General features: G+C 33.2%; 3 protein-coding genes across 10 annotated transcripts in view; 1 reads left to right on the forward strand and 2 right to left on the reverse strand.

Annotated features, from left to right (window-relative positions):
- The window catches only part of LOC132696071 (eukaryotic translation initiation factor 4 gamma 1), a 32,216-nt gene extending 16,586 nt beyond the window's left edge, over window positions 1-15,630 (reverse strand). Inside the window, exons 1-9 of one of the 3 annotated variants that reach the window (XM_060660640.1) lie at window positions 15,143-15,630; window positions 13,161-13,189; window positions 12,757-12,932; window positions 12,018-12,122; window positions 11,777-11,963; window positions 11,347-11,645; window positions 11,160-11,291; window positions 9,623-9,833; window positions 9,373-9,564 (exon numbers count right to left, since the gene is read on the reverse strand). In XM_060660640.1, coding sequence (XP_060516623.1) covers window positions 9,373-9,564; window positions 9,623-9,833; window positions 11,160-11,291; window positions 11,347-11,645; window positions 11,777-11,963; window positions 12,018-12,122; window positions 12,757-12,932; window positions 13,161-13,189; window positions 15,143-15,207 — 1,396 coding nt within the window. In that variant the 5' untranslated portion in view covers window positions 15,208-15,630. Of the gene's footprint in view, window positions 1-9,372; window positions 9,565-9,622; window positions 9,834-11,114; window positions 11,292-11,346; window positions 11,646-11,776; window positions 11,964-12,017; window positions 12,123-12,756; window positions 12,933-13,160; window positions 13,190-13,502; window positions 14,125-15,142 lie in introns of those variants that run through there. The other 2 variants (XM_060660637.1, XM_060660638.1) reach the window with 2 other exon arrangements.
- Window positions 15,631-15,791: 161 nt separating this feature from the next.
- LOC132696074 (protein LZIC-like) lies at window positions 15,792-24,300 on the forward strand. 4 transcript variants are annotated; one of them, XM_060660649.1, is made up of 4 exons: window positions 15,792-16,013; window positions 16,458-16,593; window positions 16,649-17,812; window positions 23,391-24,300. In XM_060660649.1, the coding sequence occupies exons 1-3, from the start codon at window positions 15,916-15,918 to the stop codon at window positions 16,928-16,930; spliced, it is 516 nt and encodes a 171-aa protein (XP_060516632.1). In that variant the 5' UTR covers window positions 15,792-15,915; the 3' UTR covers window positions 16,931-17,812; window positions 23,391-24,300. The 4 variants fall into 4 exon arrangements, with proteins under 4 accessions (XP_060516632.1, XP_060516628.1, XP_060516629.1 ...); XM_060660645.1 differs by lacking the exons at window positions 15,792-16,013; window positions 16,458-16,593 and having other exon boundaries at window positions 16,935-17,812; XM_060660646.1 differs by lacking the exons at window positions 15,792-16,013; window positions 16,458-16,593; window positions 16,649-17,812 and having other exon boundaries at window positions 21,633-23,658; window positions 23,711-24,300.
- Window positions 17,848-24,514, reverse strand: LOC132696072 (zinc finger MYND domain-containing protein 11). Of its 3 annotated transcripts, none has more exons than XM_060660642.1 (13): window positions 24,396-24,514; window positions 21,432-21,626; window positions 21,319-21,379; window positions 21,118-21,257; window positions 20,842-21,067; window positions 20,578-20,791; window positions 19,164-19,360; window positions 18,999-19,115; window positions 18,748-18,952; window positions 18,511-18,697; window positions 18,337-18,454; window positions 18,113-18,280; window positions 17,848-18,062 (listed from the first exon to the last, which is right to left on the reverse strand). In XM_060660642.1, the coding sequence occupies exons 2-13, from the start codon at window positions 21,617-21,619 to the stop codon at window positions 17,934-17,936; spliced, it is 1,950 nt and encodes a 649-aa protein (XP_060516625.1). In that variant the 5' UTR covers window positions 21,620-21,626; window positions 24,396-24,514; the 3' UTR covers window positions 17,848-17,933. The 3 variants fall into 3 exon arrangements, with proteins under 3 accessions (XP_060516625.1, XP_060516624.1, XP_060516626.1); XM_060660641.1 differs by having other exon boundaries at window positions 24,337-24,414; XM_060660643.1 differs by lacking the exon at window positions 24,396-24,514 and adding an exon at window positions 24,145-24,149.
- Window positions 24,515-24,624: the final 110 nt, after the last annotated feature.

Below are 24,624 nucleotides of genomic sequence, written 5' to 3' on the forward strand. Positions count from 1 at the left end.
CGTTATGTGCTTACTTATCCCAGCGAAATTTTGTTTTTATTTTTGCTATTAACCAGGAACATAGGTTGGTTTATTTGATCAGAAAAGAACTCAGCACCAACGCCACGCAACGCGTGGCTTTTTGATGTTGTTCGACATGTTTCAGCCTAGCTAAGTTTCACATTGTATAATAGTCAATTAAAATTGCAACTATTTTTTTTAACAGATAAGTGTTGTTTGATGTTGTTTTTGTAATACAGTATATTTCAGTTCCAACAAAATTTAGCGCCAAGAATGATTATTTTTGTCGGACAATCAACTTTACCAATAGACACAAATTTCGGCCGAGTGTTAAAGCGCCCAGTGAATTTTGGGCGCTGATAAATTAAAAAATAAAGTTTGGAATCGTGTTCAACAAAGGTCAAAAGTAGCAGCATGTACTGTTTTTCTACTCTATGTTAGTCCAACTTTAAAACAGGAAAGAAGGTAAGTATTTGTGGGTAAAAGACATCGCTCAGGATTTTTGTATTAATTTTTTTTACCAATGTAAGGCCTGCCAAACCGCCTAGTGGCTGCATTCGCATATGTTACGTTTTCGCATCATGTAACTAGAAATATATTATTTGCTACGTTTTTTTTCTATTTTCAGTTGATTTATTAAATTCATAGTGATCATACCTACTAGTGTATAAGGTACGTAAAAGAGAGGGGAAAATATTATATCTCGCAAACTATTCGTCGTCGAGACGAAAAAAAATTACTAAAGTAGTCGAAAGGAGACCGCGGAAAATATTTTCCAAGATGGTCGCCAAGAGACGCAACAGCCATATTAAAATTTTATAATGATGTTCCTCTGAAATCCACCACCTTGTAAATACACTACAGCAATATGTTTTATTTTTAACCTAAGCTTTAGTCCAGCGTTTTTTATTTAATACTTTTTTACCTATCTATTAAAATAAGGTGATGGAGACTGATTTCACAAATTCATATAATAACTCCAAAACGACTGAACGGATTGATGAAAATCCATCTAATCTGTGACAAAAACACAAAATTGCAAAATTCTTTATACCATTAAATGCTATGACTTTTTTTTCAGCAAAATGTAGTCAAATGATATTTAAATAGATTAGTTAAATATAAAATATCAAAGAAAGTAAATGTAGTTTCCACAAAACTTTTACATCAGTATTTATTCAAGATTCAATGATAAAATTTCATGATTTTATTATTTTCAAATCATAAAAGTATTCCTGGGTCAAATTTTAAAAAAGTGTAGAGGTTTTAGAATCAATATCCACGTGCAATCCAAGCTTGAGAATCTGATACTAACGCACTTTTTACATGGGCTGAACTTGATATAAAAACAGAGTTTTTGTTTAAGGAAACAGTGAATCACCGCCACCATTTATCTTAATAAATAGGTGAAACAGTATTAACCAAAATCACTCGAATTAGAATTGGAAAGCCTATATATTGCCTTGTTATATTTTTTTGGGTGGATTTCTGTGAACAATCACCTTAAAATTTTAAGATGGCGGTTACGCCTCTTGACGATCATCTGAGAAATCTGAAAAAAGTGTTCTTTTGACAACTTTGGTAAGAATTTATCCCAGTAAGTCTCTATGACGAATGGTCTAGATGCAGTACTTTGCACGCTTATTTGGTCACCCTGTACAAAATATCCCGTGTAGGGTTGCTAGTCCCCCATCTGGCGGTGGATAGGGGAACGCCTCCTAAGATATAGGTGGTACCGGTGAAATGAAATAGCCGGGGCGAACCAAAAACTAGCACTGAACAGCGGCAGCTGGTTGTCCAGAACTAACTACAAGCAGGGAGTAAGTATATTCCAAATGGTTGTGGATTAGATAACGGCGCAACCACGACAACGGCGTTTGCATAGTGATGAGGAAGGCAAGGGGAAACCACCTCATCAGAATCCCAAGAGTCACATGAAAATGTTCGGCACTCACTCTCCGGCAAAACGAGAGTGCTAAGAACAAACAAACTTTTAAAATTGGAACATGGAATGTGCCCACCTTGTTTGAAGCAGGGAAGCTGGCTAATACCATTCGGGAGATGAACAGAAATAATATCTCCATTCTCGGAATCTACGAAAGCAGATGGACAGGAAGCGGACAATTCAATACGGACGGTCCAACAGTGTTTTACTCGGGAAATCAAGACAACCATCACAGAAATGGTGTTGGAATTATAGTATCAAAAGAAATAGCCAAGCGCATAATAGACTTTATACCACGCTTTTGAGGATCGAGGCTAAACCAATAAATATAAATATAATTCAAGCCTACGCACCAACACTAGAAAAACCCGACGAATCAGTGGAAGAGTTTTATGGACAAATCAAAGACCTCTTAAAGCTCACTAAGCCACATGACATGAACATGAACTGCGACTTTAATGCAAAAATAGGCAATTCTGCTGTAATAGAGGGAACTGTAGGTCCATATGGTCTCGGAACAAGAAACACACGAGGAGATCGGCTGGTTCAGTTCTGCTAAGAAGAAAGTTTTAAAGTCATGAATACTTAGTTCTGCTTACCACCAAAGAGATTGTACACGTGGAAATCTCCTCAAAATAGAGAAGGAAATATAGTGCAGAACCAAATAAGCTATATCGTCGCTTCGGTACCTTCATGCACAAAGTAAAAACTTAAACTTTCTGCTGTTTGCAAATCACAAATATATCCAAGATTAGATATCGAAAAAGTAAAAAACCAGGAAGAGAGACTAGAAGTTTAATCAGAATTAAATCAAAAATTAAAAAACATGGTAAGAACTACACAAATAGAACTCGACGAAACATGGGAGAGCATCAAAACCACAATGACAACCATTACTCAAGATAAGCTTGACTACAGAAAATATAAGCCGAAAAATAAATGTATCACAGATGAGATGGATAAACGACGCTCTCATAAGAACAAACACTTGGATGAATACCAAAGGATTAACGAACTAATTAAACAAAAAGTAAGATCATCAAAGAACGAATGGGTGAAACAGGAATGAGAAGAAATAGAACGCCTGCAACAGCAACATGACGCCTGTGGGGAACATAAAAAATTAAATGAAGCAGCTGGAATTTATAAGACGAAAAAACCTGCTCTTCTAACCAACCATGAAAATAAAGTAATTACTTGTTACCAGGAGAAGTCTGAGACCTGGACTAAATATATTAGAGAACTTTTTAACGATGATACCAGACCAGACTTAGATACCAGAGTGTATACCCAACACCCCCCTATAACAAAGCACGAAATAAAAAAAGCCATTACAGAAACCAAGCAGGGCAAAGCGCCCGGACCAGATAAATTACCAGCAGAGATTATCAAAATGGTCGAAGAAGATAATCTAGATATCTTTGAAAATCTACTCAACAAAATATATAACTCGGGTTACTTCCCAAAAGAATGGCTTAAATCAACATCCAAGAAATGCAATGAATATCGCCCCATTAGCCTTATGAGCCACATGCTAAAGATATTCCTAAAAGTTATTCACAAGCGAATCTACAAAAAATGCGAGGCTAACATTAATAACACACAGTTTGGTTTTAGAGCAGGACTGGGAACCAGAGAAGCTATCTTTGGACGGCAGGCCTTGATCCAAAATTGTCGGGATGTTCGTAAGGATGTGTTTTTGTGCTATGTGGATTATAAGAAAGCATTCGATCGGGTTCAACATCAAAGACTAATTGATATACTCAGAAAAACTGATGTTGACGAGAAGGTGCATTGAGAGTTTATACTGGCGTCAAACAGCACATATGGAATCAAACGATATCAACACTGAGGATATTCAAATACGGGGGGTATTCTCTCACCACTGTTATTCAATCTTTACTACGAAAACATCTTTAACGAAGCCTTGGAAAATGAACCGATGGGAATAAAAGTAAACGGAGTCTACATAAATAATATTAGGTACGCCGATGCTGCAGTACTGCTCGGAAATAGCATCGAACAACTGCAAAAATATTAGATCATGTGAATTGGGTTAATAAAATCTACGGCCTTAACGTCTAACTAAACTAACTACAAAAAGACGAAATACATGATTGTAAGTCGAGACAACGTAAGATACGATGGCGCTGTGATAACCGTAGACAATAATCCTTTTGAAAGAGTAGCGCGGGATAAATACTTGGGATGTTGGGATGAGAGCTGGGATCCCGACAAGGAAATTAAATGCCGAATTGAAATGGCCCAAGATGCCTTTTACAAGTATAAGAAAGTACTCACTTGCCGCGATATAAGTCTAAATCTAAGGCAGCGATATGTTAGGTGTATGTATGGGATGGAAGCTTGGACCATGAAGTCGACAATGCTAAATAAATTGGAAGCATTTGAAACGGACTTACCGCCACCTACTGAAAATACCATGGACAGATCGAACGTCTAACGAATAAGTCCTTCAAAGAATAAAAAAGGAAAGAGAGCTGCTTACATCAATAAAAAGAAGAAAAGCCAGTTACTTTGGACATGTAATGCGAAACCAAAAATATCGGCTCCTACAACTAATAATAACTGTAAAAATTGAAGGCAGGCGTTCAATAGGTAGAAAACAGATGTCCTGGCTAAGAAACATAAGGGAATGTACAGGCCTAAAAACAATAGAGGAACCGCACCGCAGCAGACAGAGAAGGATACGCCCATGTGATCGCCAACATCCAGTAATGGATAGGCATTGCTAAGAAGTACAAAATATGAATGTTGAAGGAGTATTAACCAACATCAAAGTCATGGAAATACTGCATATACAGGGTGTTGTTGAAAGGATATCATATAATTTAATCTCATGGTCAAGAGACAAATGGCATTAAATCAAAATAGTTCTAGTGTTGATGATCCCAAATAAAACCTAAACCTAAAATTTAATTAAACCGTTAATTAATTGCATATTGTAACCAGAGATAGTATAATTTTATTTGTTACCCAGATTTAAAATAACCGAATTTTTTTTTTGAGAAGGTTCATTTCACATACGGATGAGCAAGATTTGCCCTTGCGGCATTTAACGACCAACATGGCCGCTAACAGGTCGTCAATAAGTTTAGATGCAGCATTTTTAGGACAGTATTTTCTCAAAATATGTTTACATTTTATTTGAAAAAGACTTAAGTGTCTACAAATCGCTGTTTAACAGGTTAATCTGTGAAATGAAGAGGAAACCGCGGAAAGAAAATCATTACCATCTCAACGAAAACATTTATGCCGCCTGCGGCGTCTCACTTTTTATCGTAGCAGCAGTCAATTATCAAATAGCTACATGGATCATTCCCGTGTATACGAAAAAGTCATAGCCGCCTGATCGTCCAGATCAAATATGCTGTTAATTTTTAAACAAAAAATAAAAAAACTACAAAAAAAGCAAAAAAACTAAACCAAAGGATTGAAGTACGGATTCACATTTTGCCTAACATGACAGATTGGATAAAATTACAAGGTGTTTCTTAACAAATCTGATTTTATTTAGAATTTAGAACAATAGAGTTGTATATTCATCATCTTCAAATTCTAAGCCAAATTAAAAATTGCCAGCATTGTATGAACCCCATCATTTATCTCAGGGTTGGCTTGAAACTTAGATTTATGCAAAATTATAGCTGTCATCACACTGCTAATTGAACAATATGTTATTATTAATAACAACAATTATTTATACATTCCTATGACCTTTTAAATTGAAAAAAACTTTTCCTACAATATCTATGTAATCTCTATTAATATTAGTAGAACAATTACAAAGTACTCTCTATCTCATAAAAGCATAAAATCATTTTTTTATAAGCTATGTTGTTTGTTCTGATCAGTAGATCGAAATATTTGCGTTATAAGAGAGATTCAACCCCGAAGCAAGTAATGGATATATTCCCCTATTGATATTTTTATACTTCATAAACTTTTAGTTTTAAGAACAAGACACGGTAAAAAAAATACGATTGTAAATACAAAGTATGTCTAGACCCGAAAATCTCCGGAAATATATATTTTTTATTTGAGATATTGATGATTGATTTAAAAATTTTGGGCAGTAACAAATTGTAATAGGAAATCCGTTACAAAACGAAAAATAGGAATAGGTTTTTCAGAAAACGGAATAACTACTAGTTCACTACCATAACAATCAATGAGCAAAACTACACATTAAAGATTTTCTTAGTTCGTCAGTTATTATCAGTTTGTATTTAAAGAAGTCATTTATAATGATATGAAAAATATAATATTAAAACTAAAGAAACACAAAATATTAATTAATTAATCAAATTAATCCCATACATTAAAAACTGCAATACAAATGTTTTCGACCGCGTAGGTAAAATCGGCCTAAACCAGAGCCAAACCAAATAGGAGAGTCGCTCCATTTAGCCAAGCGCAACGTCGAAAATAGTATCGAATTTTAATAGAGTATGTGCTTCTGTTTTCGTGTATTTCTGACAATTTACATTCACTGTGAACTATGGAGATGTAAAGCGATTTTTTAAATATTCATACGAAGAAAACTTAATTAAATTAAAAGCAAAAGGTAGGCCAGTACCAGATATTACTATTGAAAAAGCTGGTGTAAGGAGAGGAAAAAGTTATACGCGGAAATTTAGTAAAGACACTTGCTCAAAAAATGAATGGATTTGTGGATATTACAAAAAGAAATGCTCTATATTTTTTTTCCTGCTTACTTTTTGGTGACAATAAAGGTTGGACGGAAAAAGCTGTCCCGAGCAGGCATTTAAGTTTTAAAATAAAAAGACATGAAAATTTTGCATTATCAGGGTCAACCGCCTCAATTACATTCTGGTTATATAATGAAATGAGCTTTTGAATGGGCTCTGACGGGACATGGTGAAAGCGAAACTTCCTAAATGAGCACCTAAAAAATTATGCGATATTTAAGGATATTTTGGTTAAAGTAAGTTTCTTTGAAAGAATTGCAGAACACCTCAAAAATTTTCCCGCGAGCCGCCGCTGCTTGTAACTTCAACACGTCAAGTTAAAGACACCCTGATTGAACAGAACTAAAGTTAGACAAACTTAAATGGAAACACAAAACACACCCTAATCTAAAGGAGCACCTTGTATGTCGCATAGATGATTGCCACTGGTTGCTGGAAAAATGTATAGAGGTGCACAATTTCCGATTATTCGAAAAAAGAAAATAAAACCTAGTTTTTTGTTTTATAGTCGCACCGTCCAAAGTCAATTTGTCCGTGTGTGTCCATGTTTAATATAAAAATTGAGCCTAACACACCAACATCCATGCTTCTCTACCTCCGTTAGAAAGGGGACTCTTTAAAAGTGTCCAATTTGGCCCACCCTATATTGGTATCGGAATTGGACCTTCAAGCGTTTGTACTTTGTTCTGTCCCCAGGATTTAAAAAAGATGTTGATTTTCGAAACTTAAAAACTTGTATGACTGAAGCCGGATACAGCTGGCAAGTGGTCTAAATAAAATAAATTAAAAACAAAAATACATTTATTTTTCTACAACCTACTCCAAAATACCCCATTATGCACTGATCAAGCGTTGTGCAGTGTCACTTTAAGATGTCAGCTTCGTGACGGCTCAGGTACTTTAGTCACAGATTTGGTAGATCTTAGTCACAGATGGTAGTTTTACATTTGTCGGTTCTGACAGTCACACCGCACGTCACTCACTGAATATATGAATATTTATATATCTATGTATGATAGTTTTTTGTGTCAAAATAAAATTTCAGTCAGGAGTTTGTTTTGGCACGAGAGGAGTGATTGTTTAAGAATAAAGGCCGACCGCTCCCAAACCCGTGGCCTCCGGATATGTCCAAAGTGGCTCCTGACAGTAGTTAATGAAGATGACGTCTTAAAGTGTCACTATTCGCTTGCAATATACTTTTTTTCTTCCGCCGGGAAAAAAATGTCTTGATAATTCATTTAGTTGTTTAGACTTGTCAGTTTAAAATTTCATTATTTTGTTGTCGTCATATATCAGCAATTGGTCTCCCGCTGCAAACTTCATGTTTAATGCAAAAAATACATACTTTTTGCACTAATTACACAAATAGTTATTTTATGTAAAAAGTATAGTGTTTCAAAAACAAATAAGCCATCGCATGGAGGGAAATTTGTTTATAAAAAAAGTTCCCGAATATTAAACATATAATCCTAGATAAAAATATTTTTCAAAAAACAGCATTTGTAACAGATTGCGAAAATCCTTGTCTCATAGGCTACATGCCTGTGATAAAACTGATCTGACTATTTCCATTATTTTATTTAGTGTTAACTTTTTAGAACATATTTTATTGTATATCAAATGGCCCATTGTCAATTTTCACAATTTTTCGTTAGAAAACGGGGCAAAGTACGAGGACAACTCAAGAGTCAAAAAAACTTATTCAATGTAAAAAACAATAATCGCAAGTCCCGCGACGGCGCTGGACTTCCGATTTTCTATTTAGTTAGAAGAAAATTGACCTAAATTTCAACAAAACGGAAATGTTTAAGATATTGTATTGTAAAAAAAGCTGATTTTTTGAAACTATGCATTTCCCGACCTTTGTTGGCACATGTTCCTTGAAACTCGTTATTTAAGAGGTTATTGACTGGATTGATAGTGATTGGTTGAGAAGAAAATTTAAGTCATGAAAATACTACTGATCAAAATTAAACATAAATATACTGTAAGGAATCTAAAATTATTTGGCCACGCACCACCACAAAGAATAGTCTTAAAGCAAGAAGTTACGACAACGCAAAACATTAAAAACTCACTTCTGAAAAACAACAACAGAATATAAATAATAATATAAATTGTTCTACTGCACTTTTAAATAACTTGCTCTTAAAAAAGTGAAACAAAACTAATATATATACCAAGAGAACAACTAACAAATGAAGCCAAGTCTTATGAGCGCTTGTCAATCAAATTAGTATTATTATCATGATTTAAAAATACAAACTATTAATCTTAATAAATTTTGAAAACTAGTGTTGAAAAATTTAAGGGGTATTTTTACTAGTTTAGGGATTTAATAATACCATTGGATATGGAATATATTTTGTGCTTAATAATTTTGGACAATTAAAAGATTTTCAAATAGATGACAGGATCACCCTACATATTTTCAAGTGTAATGAGAAAAACTCCTCTTACATACGTAGGAATCTATGTCAACTTACTACCACTATTTCTTAGATCACATTCCTAGTATTTCATTTTAAAAAGCAATTTATGAGATTACGAACTGACCTCCATTAGTGCCCTAACGTCTTAAAGGCGGAGCTAAATTTGTGCTATAGTATATGTGGCAGTTTTTCTTTAATCCAAATTCCACCCAATGCGACAATTTAAGTAACACAAGGATTTTCAAGAGAAATGCAGTACACTCACCATTATTTACAACTTCCTGAGGAGATTGCACCGAAGTAGTGTCTCCCTCATTAACTTTTTCAGGCTGCCCCTTTTTCGAATACTTCTTGTCACATTCCGCAGGATCATCCTTAAATGGTTGGGTAACTGCGGTTACGCTATTTAGAGATGCACACGAAGCATTATGAATGTCACCTACATTTTCTTCTTTGACTAAAAAATGAAACAATGCATCCACAAATAAAAAATCAAATTGGTAATGAGCCCTCACCTAGGTTATTTATTGGCTCACAAGTATTAGATTCTTTATGTTGTGGCTCTTTTGGAATGTCTGTCTTATAATCCCGTTTTCTGCTTTTTACAGGACTCTCTTTGTCCTTTTTATGTAGTACAACTTCCGCTGAAAGACTATTAGCTGATACTATGGGTGTTATTTCTTTGGCAGTTTTATTCGAATTGCTAACAAATTCTTTAGCATTTATCTGAAACAGAATAACACAACGCATAAGGCAAATTTTTACATGAATTTCCATGAATGTACGGGGAAAACAGTAACTATCCAACATGTACAAACTACCAATTGCGAACTAAAACAATACACCAAATCGGCGAAAACGAGTAGCACCGCTTTCTACATCTGAAGTGTACTGAAAAAATATTGTCCAACCAAAAATATATACAAACATTGTTCAAGAAATTCTTTGTTTTCATTCATTTACTATACAGAGTGTTTCAAAAAACAAAAAAGTTCGTGTTAAATATTTTTAAAACACGAAAATCTTTATGTGGTAGGCAGCATGCTTTACTGATTTTTTTTTTCAAATAACATACAAGGGGCACAAAACATAAAAATGTATTTTGTACATTTTTATGATTTTTATTTTTTCACTCAAAAATGAGACAAGTCAAACAGTCAAAAAAAGTTGTTGGCTTATTTTTTAAGATATCTTCAGGTACATGATTCATAATTTTAATAATACAGTTAACACAAAATTAGCCTTTTTTATTATAAATGATGCTGCCAAATTTCAGCAACATAGGGAAAAACATCTAATAGATTCTAAAAAAACAGTTTTTTTTATATTTAATAACCTAGATTTGGGAAAGTAAGCATTTCGGAACCTACATGAACTTTTTTTTCATTTCTTTATATGATGGATCTACAGCGGCGCATTAGCGCATAGTTATTTGAAACACTCTGTATACTAACCAGAAGAACAATGTTATAATATATAACATATGTTTTATATACCATTGGTTTTATATTACGTTCTTTGATTCTTTTTCTGGTATTGTTCATAAACCCAAATACCACAAAGTATGATCCCCAAAGCGTCCTTAATGCATATAAATACCACAAATCAAAATGGTTTACGACATATATTTTTTATAAATATTTTTTAAAATATAAATTAATTCATTCAAAACTAATTTTCTGTTCAACTATAGCTGATTTAAAAATTTATCTCTTGCCTTTTTGAATTGAAAGGACAAAAATAATTTTAATTGGGAATGCCTTGTAATAAATAAATGAGTAGAAAAAATTATAGGCTAGGTAGCTAAGTTCCTCGACATTAAAGTGACTTAAAACTGCTCTCCGACTATTTTAGATCCAAATTTCCAAAGCTAAAAGATATAAATAATATATAAATAATTTTGAACAGAATTTAGATGCACCAATGACATTTTTTTCTTAATCGATTAATGTTAAAATGTTAACTGTTAACAAAATAATTGAACTTAATTTCTTTAAAAAATCTTACATGTAAATTACTAGAATTTGTGTCATATTTCTGGTTCTGTAGCACCTGAGTTGGTTGTGGGGGAGGTGGGTACTGCTCCAAGTACGATGGGTCCTGAAGAATTGGCTCATCAGGCGCCATTTGATGTTGATCTGCGGATATTGCTTGTGCCACTTGTTTTGCAAACTCGGCTTGCACCTTAAAAAAACAATAAACTGTAAACAGAGAGCATTTTCTTAATGTAGATGACTACCTCCTTCTTGGGCCTACTGGGTTGTGGTGTTTGTCGAGCTGAAGACTCGCCCGAGGGCGGATGGGAATTATCGTCAAAGATTTCATTCATTTTATCTTCACCAGTGGTGGGATCAATAATGGCCAAGGCATGAGGCCTCTTAATTCGCTGATTACTCCTTGAAAAGCTTGCTGGTGGCGGAGGGGCCTGCAATGCAGCAGGCTGTTGTATGGGACCCTGCGGAGGATTTGGGGGTGCCGATGTGGCTTGTGGCATCGGATTTCGAGGAATCATTTGTTGTTGAGTATAAAATAATGGATCTAAAAAAATTACAATTTTTGGTAAAAATAATTTGCAACTTAATATGCAACACATACATGTACATTCTTACACAAAGAAAACTGAAAGTATCATTTATATATTGAATAAAAAATTCCATTAGTATACTTACAAGTTGATACTGAAGGAGGTTGTGGTGTGGTATACTGGTAAGTCAATTGCTGACTACCAAATACATATGGAGCATTAATCATATTCGCCGGGCGCTGAGCTTGAGTATTGTAATACGCCACATTAGGCAAAAACATTTGAGAGGGTATGATATACTGAGGCTGGTATACAGGCGTCTGAGTTTGAGGCTGCAAGGAAGACACCCATGTCACACTAAATGTCTCAAGTAAATGTGCACATACCCTATGTTGCTGGTTCGGCATTCTAGGTGGTTGGTTTGGAGGTCCGGCAGTACCTCTAGGAGAATAGTACTGATTCGGAGTCTGCCTCACTGAAGGTTGCACAAACTGCAAATAATATGGTACTAACAAATCCACAATTTAGTGAATTTATCAAACAGCAACAAGGGAATGACTTTTCCAAAATAGGTGCAACAACACATAAAATGAAAAACAACAATACCTTTAAATGCAATGAATGGGAAATTGCTATATAGAAAATATTATCGTTCAGTAGGGAAAACCTCCAGTGTTACAAAGATAAGCCAAGATTTTTGGAATCCATGACAACAAAAATACAATGTGTGACATATTGCAAATTTCCAAGTTGCATTGTCTTATGCTTGTGGCCAATTTAAATTGATGTAAGTTGAAATATAAAAAAAAAGTGAACACATAATACTGCAAAATAATAATAATAATAATAAATATTTACCTTTTAAAGGTAAAAGGTAAAAAATAATTAAAATAGCATATCCAGGTCAAGTAATCAATACTTAAACTAGAACTAAGAATAATGTGATTTTTAAATGAAATATTTAATAATTGATAGGAAATGGAAATTTAAAAAAAAGAGCAAATAAGTTATGAGCAATTTTTGTAAACCAGTATAATGTCTTTCTTTTTATATTTTGTTGTTTTTAATATCAATTTAAATTTTTAGCTTATATTGTTGAAAGGACAGGGTTTTAAAAAAATTTACCATAGGACCCATCTGATTCGGTATATTTGGCACCTTGATGTCGGTATTAGGAGGGGTTGACGATTGACTTGGAGGAACAGTAGGAGGTAGTCCCCTCAAAGCTTGACCTTGTCCCGGCCCCTGTGCTTGTGGAACATAGGATCCAGCTGGGTTTGTTACCGAGAATGCATCAGAACCTGCAAAACAAATTTTATTATCTAAAACTAAAATAGAAAGAACTTTTGATTGTGTTTTTTAATTTATACAGCCCATACAGTTATAAGTAATTTCTTTATAAATTACCAAACTGCAAGCCAACTGCAACATCGGTAAATGCTTTAAATACCTAGTTTTTTGTATATATAAAAGCATTCAAGTTCAATAAAAGTTCACCAAGGAACTTAGATAAACTCATAAATACTTACCATTTGGTGGAGGCAATATAGGTTGATATCTAACTAATGATTAAGGTAATATTTTGAATTAAAGTTAGCGTTAATGGTTTCTTACATATTTATTACAAAATTTGTGTAAATTAGTTAAAATTAAGGTGACGGCTGCTGCACGCCTTATGAAATAACATAGGTAGTAATATTTTGCTGCTACAGTTTGCCGATTATGTTCTTGAAATGAATTTTATACCAAATACCCCATCTTAGACAATAGTCCACCATTTAGAGCTACTTACGCAGATATTGATTTTATCTGGTATCACATGGAAATAGGCACATGTGCGATTTTTGAACGCCCAAGCAAGAAAAACTTACGTTGCGGTGCCATCATCCTATAGTGTGGAGGGGGTGGCAATAAACATAAACCATCTTGCTTAACTGGAGCACTAGTCACAAATCTTGACACCATATTCAACTTTTGCTCACCGCGATCCGAAATCTCAAAAACTCATGGCTAAAGTCTTCCGAACCAAAACCACATTCAAGCGAAACAAATAAAAATCGTAATTGAACAAAGTCATTAATAAAGGCATGACTTAACACTACTGACTACCAATGGAAGAAAGTAAGATTTTCGGAGTTAATTTAAAAATTATGTTTTGAATCATCCATCGGCAACACACAATTGCACTTAGTTACAATAAAAATTACCCCGGAATCACGGATCATTTGACTTAAAAACTTGGAAATCTTATAGAAAATCACAATGCACTTTGCAAGAAAATCGATAAGGGCGTTTTACACACGGATTTGTTAGGAGCATCGCCAGTCATTTCAACTTCTTAACCCACAACTTTGAAAGCGCGAGCGACTTTGATATCTGGTTGCTTTCTTCGAGCAAAAGATTTAAATAAAATCAACTTAAATGAAAATTTAACACTCGCACAAATCGCCTACAACAAACGCCATTGTATATTGGACACTCGTGCAATCACTTCGCGGACGGGATGTTGCCAGATTTATAACAAGGTCACATCAAATGAAAAGCTGTCTACGCTCAAATTTCATTAAGTGGGAACTTAGGAATAAGTCGAACATACATCTATTTATAAAGTAAAGCAAGCATAAAATAATTGAATCGAAGAATCGAAAATAAAGGAAAAGATTTTGGAAATTTACGAGGAAATTCATCATGACTAATGATTCTGAAAATTAGAAAAAAACGTATGAAATTTAGGATTTCAAACTAAGTGTATCTATTAAACCTTCAAATCCTTAATAAGCAAAATAGGGAATTAAGATTTTTATTAAAACTAAGTCTGACAACCCTGTACAACCAAATAAAGTACTTCTGAAAATTGCCACTAGGAATGGAGCACGCGCACAGTGCCACAAATTTTTGAAAATTTTAATTAACATTTAATTTCATTTTTAACCAAACATTGGCTCCTGAGAATAACAAAAGTCGATAATACTTCAAAGCTAGCGATAAATGTCAAGAAATATCCACATTTAAACTTTAATTGCAATTTGTGTGTTTTTCAACACAAAAAGAAACAATTTGGTGATATAGCAAATGATATTTAGAACTTAACGCACAATATTGCATCTCACTCGTGTGTCTCACAACCAATCATGTGATAAGGAAACCAGAATTCTTGTATTTACATTAGCATCTTTAGTTAAATTATACCCATAAATCTTTACCTAAAACTAATTTATGATAAAAGCATTAAATTCCTCCATATATTCACAACCATTTTTCAATTCTACCATATGGCTTGTCAAATAAATACAACTGCAATTTGGCAATGAAACAATAACAGGTGAATGTAAAAACTTATTTAAAGAAAAGTCACCATATTAACAAAAAAATAAACCAAAGTGATGGCACTGTCATATGAACCATTAAAAATTACAGTCAAATCGAGCTGGTTAAAATGTTGAATATGTTTGACATTTGTTTAATTGACAACTACGCGTAACTTTAACCTATTTAAAGCAAAAAAGGATACGGTGAATTAGAATATATTGATGTTTGAGGCCCTGCAGCGGCCGATTGTTTTTGACTGTTACTCATCGCAGTCCCGGTCTCTGGGGTCCCTTAGATCGGGCGCCACAGATGGAAATTTCGTATCTGCATATGTTCACGATGGCACTATGCGACACTTTCACTTATATTCCAGGTTGCGCGGAAGACATTATTCACTACTAGAATCTTTAGTCAAGCTAGATATCATTAAATTTCTTATCTAACAATTTCAACACTTTTATCAAAGGTTAATTAAAGATATTTTTCAAAATGGCGGAATATTAACCCAAAAATAAAGTTTTAGGTCCAATGCCTTGTCAACTTCGGCCCGTAAATGGACACATCAAACTATCCGTCTAAGATTTTACAAAATTAACACTACACTTTCAATTAAAAAAATAATCACTCAAATTCTTCAAGTGACACGCGGCTTTCACGTTTGCACGTTGCTAGAAAAGCGCACCATAGATAAAATTTTATTCCAAGTTGTCACCCAACCAGCGGCTTGTAAACTGTTAGCTGCTTATTATTGGCAATTTGTTCGAATTAACGTAAAAATCGACATTCCATGTACTAGTCGTCCTTTTCTAAACCATTTCAATCAGAACATACATATGTGCCAGGAGGAGCGCAATTTAAACGGAAACTGTCAAACCTGGCAAAAATAAGCAATCTGCTGCGCTGCACCGTAACCTACCTTGGTTTTGGAAAAAACTATTAGAACATTTTATACGCATTTATCGTCGAAACATTGGTATGTCACTGGGAAAAGTAGAAAATGAAAAATTGAAGCACAATTTGGAGAGTCAATTAAATCGACTAGTTGAGCAGTTAAACGATTTAGAAAAAAGCAGGTGGGTTCGTTTTTCTGTTAATAAAATATAGGATTTTTATTTGATTATTTATTATGTTATCCTTATTGTTGTAATTATTAGAAAAACAACGTTCATTTGAACAGTATTAATGTTCAATAAAGGGCTAAAACTTTATTTGTAATTCCCACAAAAAGTTTAATGCCTAATAGGCAAAACTTTACGTTGTTAATATACAAATGGCTATTTCGGTACGGGTCTAAAAAACAATATTACAAATGCCAAGTTAGAACACCTTTTCCAAAAAGCAGCAATAATTTATTATTTTAAATTTAAAATAAATATAAAAAATAAATTATTGTGTGTAGTAACTTAAATTTAGAAAACACATTAAAGCATCCAACCAATCTTAATTTTGAAACTAATTATTAACTAAAAATTATTGCCACACTTTTGTAATGCGAAAAAGCATGCATTTTTGTGTAGAAATGATTTGGATTCTACTGAATATGAAGAGACAAAAGAAGAAACAATCGAACAACTCAAAGAGCTGAATGAAATGTTGGAAAAATTAGTTAAAGGTGATATATCACTTGTAACTACTTTAGGAGAAGTCCAACTTGTAAGTTTACATTAGTTAAAACTCTAAAAAACATTTTTGGTGGTCAAACTTTTAGGCAACTCAGGCTGCAATTTCAAAGGCATTTAAGACCCCAGAAGTTATGTGTCTGTTTGGGAAAAGGGATACTAAGCAGCTCCGGGAGGCGCTTGTATATATTAAAAAGCAAGTTAAACACAATAAACTCAGTGCTAGCACAGGGGATGCCCGAATTGTAGAAGTCCTGACCGCTTTAAGACAGCAGAATGAACAATTAACGCCACAGGAACTTCAGTTTTTGCAAAAGCAGACAAATATTCAGGTGTCTTTAGAAGTGGATTTTATTAAAGTTGATGACTGACCTGTCTGACCTATACATATAAATACAAATTTTAGGATTATAGGATAGCACTTGCTTAGAGTGCTAAAAAAAGGTAGTTGATCAATCGATAATAAAATCGATCAGATATTCAATTTGTAAGTCGTATGATATTGTTTATTGGATTTTCTTAAAACAATGTCATTTGTTTCATATTTGATGAGAACTGTTACTAATTAGTTCCTTCAACTATTGGTTTCATGTATTGCTATGTACCTTGGCATTTTTTATCCAAATTAAATAGATAAGGAAAAGGCACATATCTGTTTTTAACATGTGTGTATATAGCTTCTAAATTTGTATTAATTATTCACATATTTGGAGCTTTGAATTCACAAATTTCATTTGGGTTTTTATTAGTAAGCTAACCCGTTTGTTGCCTACAAATACAAGAAAAATTCATGTTTAGTGAAAACAGTCATAAAACACCAAGCTGATAAACTAATAAACTACTAAAAACATATTTGTTTCATTTTTAGCAACAGACCTGATAATTAGACTTGCTCAATTGATTGACAATAAGTATATACCTGACAACATTAATTTTTATTTAATGAACCAGTACAGGATTAAATTGTTAGGAAGGCAAAAATAAAATTTAAAAATAAGTCAGTGTGCAAAAATCAGCAGATAATGATACATACACCAGACAAGTTTAAAGCTAGCACATAGCATAGCTTTTGTGGATAGAATGGAGCAATCTATAGATCAGATCAATATCAAATCAAGACTCTCCAGTCCACAACTGGCATGCCTTAGGTTTGTGGCGAGTAAACAACTACCATTGGAAAAAATACTGCCCTAGTGAGGACTTTCCACAATGCCAGTAAAGGTAGAAGAGGGAGGAAATTTAACAATGGAATGGTAAATAAAGCTCATGCCCTAAAATAAAATTATAGTTCTACAGCTAACAAAGACAAACTTTATTCTAATTAAAATAAGCAATATTTTTTATTTGTAAAGTATTACTTTTCCAATATAACCATTAAGTCTGTCGTTTACGCCTGCACACTTTTTTGTGCTCAGACTGCCAGTGTTGCTGCTGACACGTCTGTGAACAATAAGCGGTGTTCCAACAACAATGATAAATGGCATCTTGCTCGCAATTGTAACACTAAAATGTTTTACTAAAGTACTGAAGTTTGGTATTAATATTGGACATACCCATTGCTTCTTCTTGGTTTCTGAAATCTGGGCATTATGCGATTCAAATAACCTCTTTAGATGATCATTGTGATTGTTGGTTACTCTATCAATCTCTGTTTGCATACTCTCCATAGCATATCGAATTATTTCTTTTTTGGTTGTCAGTGATTCCAAGCGTCGTCTCATCTAAAATAAATACCTGAAGTTTAAAAAACAGCAATCACATTTTATACACAAATCACTTTTTCTACTGCGTCACTATAAGGTTGGTCCAACTGCTGCATTCCAGTTTCCTGGCTCGGACTTCTGTTACAGTTTTCTGTTGAACTTGTAACTTGTTCATAACAAGTGTCTTCATAACTGTAATTAGATTAATAATAGTACAATAATACAGTGTTTATGTAATTAACACTTACCTGAAGGATTCTTGAGGTAGGGTACTTCCCCGAAATGAAAAACTTGACGATTCTTCATCTTCACAATCTGATATGTTAATGATATTCCCCGAAATTTCATTGGCATTCGAGCTTGTATTAGCACTACTGCTAGTTTTGTCCTCTATATTCAGGTGAAGTTTTTTAATGTCCGGTTTTTCGTCAGTCACTAACAACGAAAACATAGTAGATATAAAAACCGGAACTGCATCAACTTACCCAAAGATCGCTTTTTGCCCTTTACAGGACTAAGTGGGGGATTGGTAGCATTTGTTTCATGAGAGGAGAATAGTACTTTTTGTTTAAATATTTTCTTTGGTTTACCATCAGCCTTAACTCTCTCAAGTTCTTCTGGATCAGATAGTAATTTTTGATGATACGCTAATTCTTCATAAGCCTTATTAAAGGTGGAAATTGGTTTTATCTAGAACATTTAAGTAATAAAAATAGTTGGCATTGGTCAACCTTACCTTTAGACTTTCTTTCGCCACTGTAATGGGCTTTATAAACGATTTATGCAAATAAGCCCTTTCATGTTTACCTCCAAAAAATCTAACATCACAATGTGTGGAACTTTCCCTCATGACCTAAAATTTTCAAATTATTTGGACAATAACGCGCTGACAATGAAATACCTTGGCCGGCCAATAGCTATAGCCTTTTTGCTTCGCCCAAACTAATTCATGTGGATCACGACATGGTAAAGTGAACCATTTCGTATTAATTTTTTCATTACTGTGTCTATAACAATCGGCACAGTTTTTAATTTCCATTAAATCGTGCATCGTATCCTTCACCACAAATTCCGTGGCTTGATATTCTTGAGAGTCAGCTAAAAATGCATCGCCTATACTAAATACGACACGGAATGTTGTGGGCAAAATACAAGGTTTTAAGAAAGTTTTACTTTTGTAATGTCCAATGATAATTTTTTAAAATTACTTTCATATTATATAGGTGTCCCAAAGATGTTAGAAGTATCTAAGTTCTATTTTTTTTTTAAATGGAACCCTGGTATATTATAGCATTTGTGGATTCTACGACCAAAATAAACTTTCAGGTTTTTTAAATAATTTTAATTTTTGTCAAAATTTAACCTAGCTCAATTTTTTTAAATACATAAGAAGTATTTAAGTTATGTAAGCGAAATCAACAGTAAAGTGTATGGATCGTACATTGTCTCCAATTAACAGTTGATTGTGTGACATGTTTAAATACCAACGGGTGCAAAAACTATGTAGGTACTATATACAATAACTAAAATACTAAAAATTAAAATCAAACCCTGTACAGGATGGAAAACCTTTTCAATATATATAAAATATAAATAATATAAAATATGAACTATTGCTACACTCTACTGCATCTTTCTTTCACATAATTTAAATAATTCCAATTACATTTTGAAAAAACTCAAATTATATCAAAAATCTTAAGATTTAGGTATCAAAAATCTTATTGAAACCCACATACTCTTACATATTTTAATTTTAGAAACTAAAAATGGTTTCCGTTTTTAAAAATACAACTTTGATACTTGTATAGAATAAAAGTAATTTTAAAAAGTAACCATATTATGACTACCAAACTACTACTAAACTAACCAAAAGTTTTCAAAATCTTTTATTTTGGCCACAATATTCCGTACCGTATAGCCTGAATAACCCTGCATATTATTTTAGAATTAAGATCACTGTATATGTCTACCCCACTAATCAACAATAGACATAATGAGTCTTCCTGTTAATGGGTCTGCCATGTTCAGTAATTAATGAAAAGTTTACTTTAAATGTTTATTGGTTTTATACTGGCTGCGCCTGTGTTTTATATGCCTCCTCCCCCCACCCCCGGCAACACACTTTTAGCCCATACACGCCTATCAAATCAAAAACTGATTGCAAAAGGCGTCTGCCAGATTTCTCTCAAGCAGAATAAAAAGAGTATTAAGTCTTAAACAAAATGTTTTGCAAATATAATTCTGAATAACACACTTTACACGTCTAGAAATTTGGTTTTCAAAGGGTCACATTACATGTTTTCAATACTCACTTCCATGAAAAAGTGCAACATTGTGTTGCACACTTAAAACATCGGCGAGAAACTCCGCCAAAACTGTGTAATATTCTGTATTTAAATTCACCTCAATCACTGACATGTCTCGATGCTCAAAAAATAACTGATTTGCTCTCCAGGTAAGTTCAGAATCAGTAAGCCAATCCGGCCTATCTTCTTGAGCCATAGTGTGAGTAATGGTGTTTGGTAACTAAAAGTTAGAGATGAGGTCTTCATTAATCATGTTTCTATCAAACCTACCCAAGCTCTTATTCTATGCAAAACAAACTTTAGCAAGTAATTCATTTCCGCCTTTGAAAGTTGGCATTCCTTGTCATTGTTCATTATATTACAGATGCTGCATAAATTCTCATCATATATAAGGTCATTTATATGGTTGTCCAATCTGCCCTTACTTGAGCTCACACAAAGGTCCGATGATGATAAGTTCAAACGGCTTGAATCCAGACCCTGATCCACATTACGCCTATAATTATCAAAACATTATCGCTATTTCATATATTTTTGTTTGGCAACCTGCTCTGGTATGATTCAAATCTACGTTTTGCGCCTTTAATGCAATCTATGTGATACACCCGGAAACATTTAGCGCAAGGTGTTACTTCACCAGCTAAATGACACTCAAAACAGTACCAATCTTTGCCATCTAATTCGGGCTACAACAGTAATTGATTATTAACTAAAATGATACCAATCTATCACATGCATAAATCATACCAACTCTTGGTCTGTAATTCTAAAGGTTTGTGGAACACCTTCCGCATTTTTCTTCCCAGTCCTAAAATTAGTTCTTTAATAGTAAAAAAAACTGAGTAAATGATTTAACTTACAAAATCAGTTTATCTTTAAGAGCTTGTTTAATATGCAATTCAACCTGACTTACAGAGCACTCAGTGATTTTTTGAAGATATTTGTAGATTTTTTGGGAATCACAAATCTGATGAGCCAAATTGATCGATCTTATCGCGTCCCATAAGTGCTTAATATTTATTGGATCACAATAACGTCTGATAACCATATTTGCCCTAAAATGATATCTTTCTGTATATTAACTAATTAAGCATTGACATAATTTTCAGCAGATGACCGCTCGTAAAAAAAGATTTAATTGTGTTGGTTATATCAATTACAAATATTTTTCCTGATTGAATAAGCGCGACGAAAGCTAAAACTAAATAACTTCTTTCTAAAGTTACTGCAGCTCTTAGCAAATTTTTTTACCTAAGGGTGGCCAAGTGGTTTAACCAATTTGAAGGCTATTTAGACAATTTAAATGCCTAACATAATTTGCCTTGTAGAAATGAAAATATTAAAAAAAAAATAAGGAGATAAAAACATTAGAATATTTGATTTTTAAAATCATTTTTATTTATTAAATCATGAAATAATTAAACTGCCCTGTCCCACAAAATTCTCGAAAACTTGCGAAAAAATTAAATACTAAATATTATTAATTCATTGAATGAAATTATGCCGATCGATCGAAATTTAAAATAACCTTTGCAAAATAGCAAAACTAACTAAAATAATACAAAGGCTGTTCCATTCTATTCCAGCCATCTTTGAATGGAATAATTGCAATCGTACCAATCAAAAATAAAAGTTTTTAACTTAAGAAATTTACATTTTTTTAGAAAATTGCACTAGTTAGGTAATGTAGTGACCTAAACACTTACAAAAATTCATCTTTTTATCACTCTACTTAGGGCTCAGCTCAATCACGAAAGCGACACATCGATTTTAAACTATACACAAAAAAATTAATGCGGTTGCTAATGATTTTGTCAAATTTCTTCACTCGGCGTGTTTTTTCCCAAAATTGTTGTTGTATCTTAAAGTAAAAACCAGCTCCAACACTTTTGAATTTTTTTTTTATGTTATTGACTTTCTTAAAATACAAACGGACCAAAATTGATATTTTTTTGTGAAAATGCTTTAATATTCCATAACATTGATTAATAACGCAATTTAAACTACAAAATTTGTTTTTTATCAATAAACTAGGTATGGGGCAGATATCAGATATTACAGTTAGATGATATCATATATACAAACAGTTACTTATAGTGATAGCTGGAGCTTCCACCTGCATGAATTAAAACAGTTACGAGTTTATCAAATCATTGCATAGTCAGAACAACTAGTTCAACACAGGCGCTGACCCAGTCTGTTCGCTTTAGAAACATGTTTGAAATATACGCGACGATTGCTTGTGTTTTAATTTTGACTGGGGGACTGAGTGCGACATATTTCGCCAAATATTTTATTTACAAGAAAGATATTTTTTTGTGGACTGTAATGCTGGAGAGTGCGATGACAGTGTTGATTGGACTGCTTTACATATATGGCGCAATACTTTGGTCAAACGAGGAACCTCAAAACTTTCAGGTTATCAATAATATTGACGACTTAGCAGTGGTTAACAACACACATGACAACAGCAATGATGAACTATTTAACGAGCTACAGCAACTTTTAACAGTTGAAGATATGCATATTTTCCCAAATTTATCAGACATCGATAATAAAATAGAAGATACAAGAGAAAATCATAATTTGAATTATGATTTTTACCAAGGCATACTAAAATTTCTTATAAATCAAAAAATGAAAAATAATTTATTAACCATAAGAAAAAGTAAGCAAATCCAAATGATTGAAACCGAGATGAGTCAAACAGATGAAATTGAATGCTTTTACATGAAAACATTTCTTCAGCATGCTCTAATGCTGTATTCCTTTGTACACTGTGTTATGATGCTTGTTAATTATAGTATGTTTTACTACAGTTACATTCCGGAGGCAACATTGGAAGTTGGAACAAAGGCTGTAGAACCTTGTGAAGTGGTAAAGACTCCTGAACACACTGATCAATTATTTCAAAAAATTCAAGTAACAGAAAATACAGAACCACCTGTTCACCTGTTTAATGTCAAAATGGATACTGAAACTCAGAAAAATGATCAAAGGAACGTAGCCAAATTGATTAAAACACCTAGTATTAAGAAACAACTTCTACAAATGTTGGTTGAAATCATTTTTATTGCAATTCTCACTGTAAGTCTTTACAGTATCTTGAGAATAGCAATAAAGAACGACTTGCCTTTAGACACAACTTCAAATGAGTACAATTTTAGTGCCACATTAGTCGATACCAATGATCTTGAAAAGTTGGTACACAATTTTAATGATGATAAGAAACAGGAAATGGACAACATCGTAAAGAAAATATACAACTTAATAGAAACAGCGAAAAATTCAATAAATTCTAATACTACATATATAACAACTCTTAAAGAACATTTTAGGTATCGCAATTTCACGCAACAGTATAATGATGGTATTCAAGGAAATGTTTACCTACGAGTTTACAACTTCATAGTGTTTATCATAGTGTATGTTATCGTTTTACTTTACATGAACAATTTACAAGCAAAAATTGTTAAGAATACTAAAAAACCTTTCTCAAAATGTGTTATGTTATTTGCAATATTATGGTTGCCCACAATAATAGAAATGTTCTATAGAACATACATAGTGAACAAATCCCCAAACACTTTATCCGGATTGCTGTTATTGCTTGCTAATGGAAATACAATAACCCAAACAATACAGAAATACGCGCAATGGACAGGATACACAAAACAAAACTCAACGGTGGAGCCGCTTCACAAATGAATATTTCCTTATATTACAGAAGTTTGGCAATTTGTTCAACGTGAATAAAATAATTACCCAGTGATTGAACCAAATTATTTCGCTACGAGCACTTAATAACAATATATAAAACTTACAAATCCCCAAAAGATATAATGTTTGACTACATTGGACACAGTTCACACAAATAGTATCAACACTGTTCTAAACACAGAATATAAACTTTAATAAAACTTTTTCTGAAAAGGTCAATATTTTTCCATGACTTAAATAGTAATCTTCCTATCTTGCTTCTTTACATTTGCAGGACAGTCGTTCATTTTTTATTTAAACCGAAGATAATAACTCAATTAGTGGGAACAACCG

The sequence above is a fragment of the Cylas formicarius genome, unplaced genomic scaffold, assembly GCF_029955315.1.
Source record: "Cylas formicarius isolate icCylForm1 unplaced genomic scaffold, icCylForm1.1 PGA_scaffold_1__22_contigs__length_36826433, whole genome shotgun sequence".
Classification (NCBI taxonomy): Eukaryota; Metazoa; Arthropoda; class Insecta; order Coleoptera; family Brentidae; genus Cylas; species Cylas formicarius.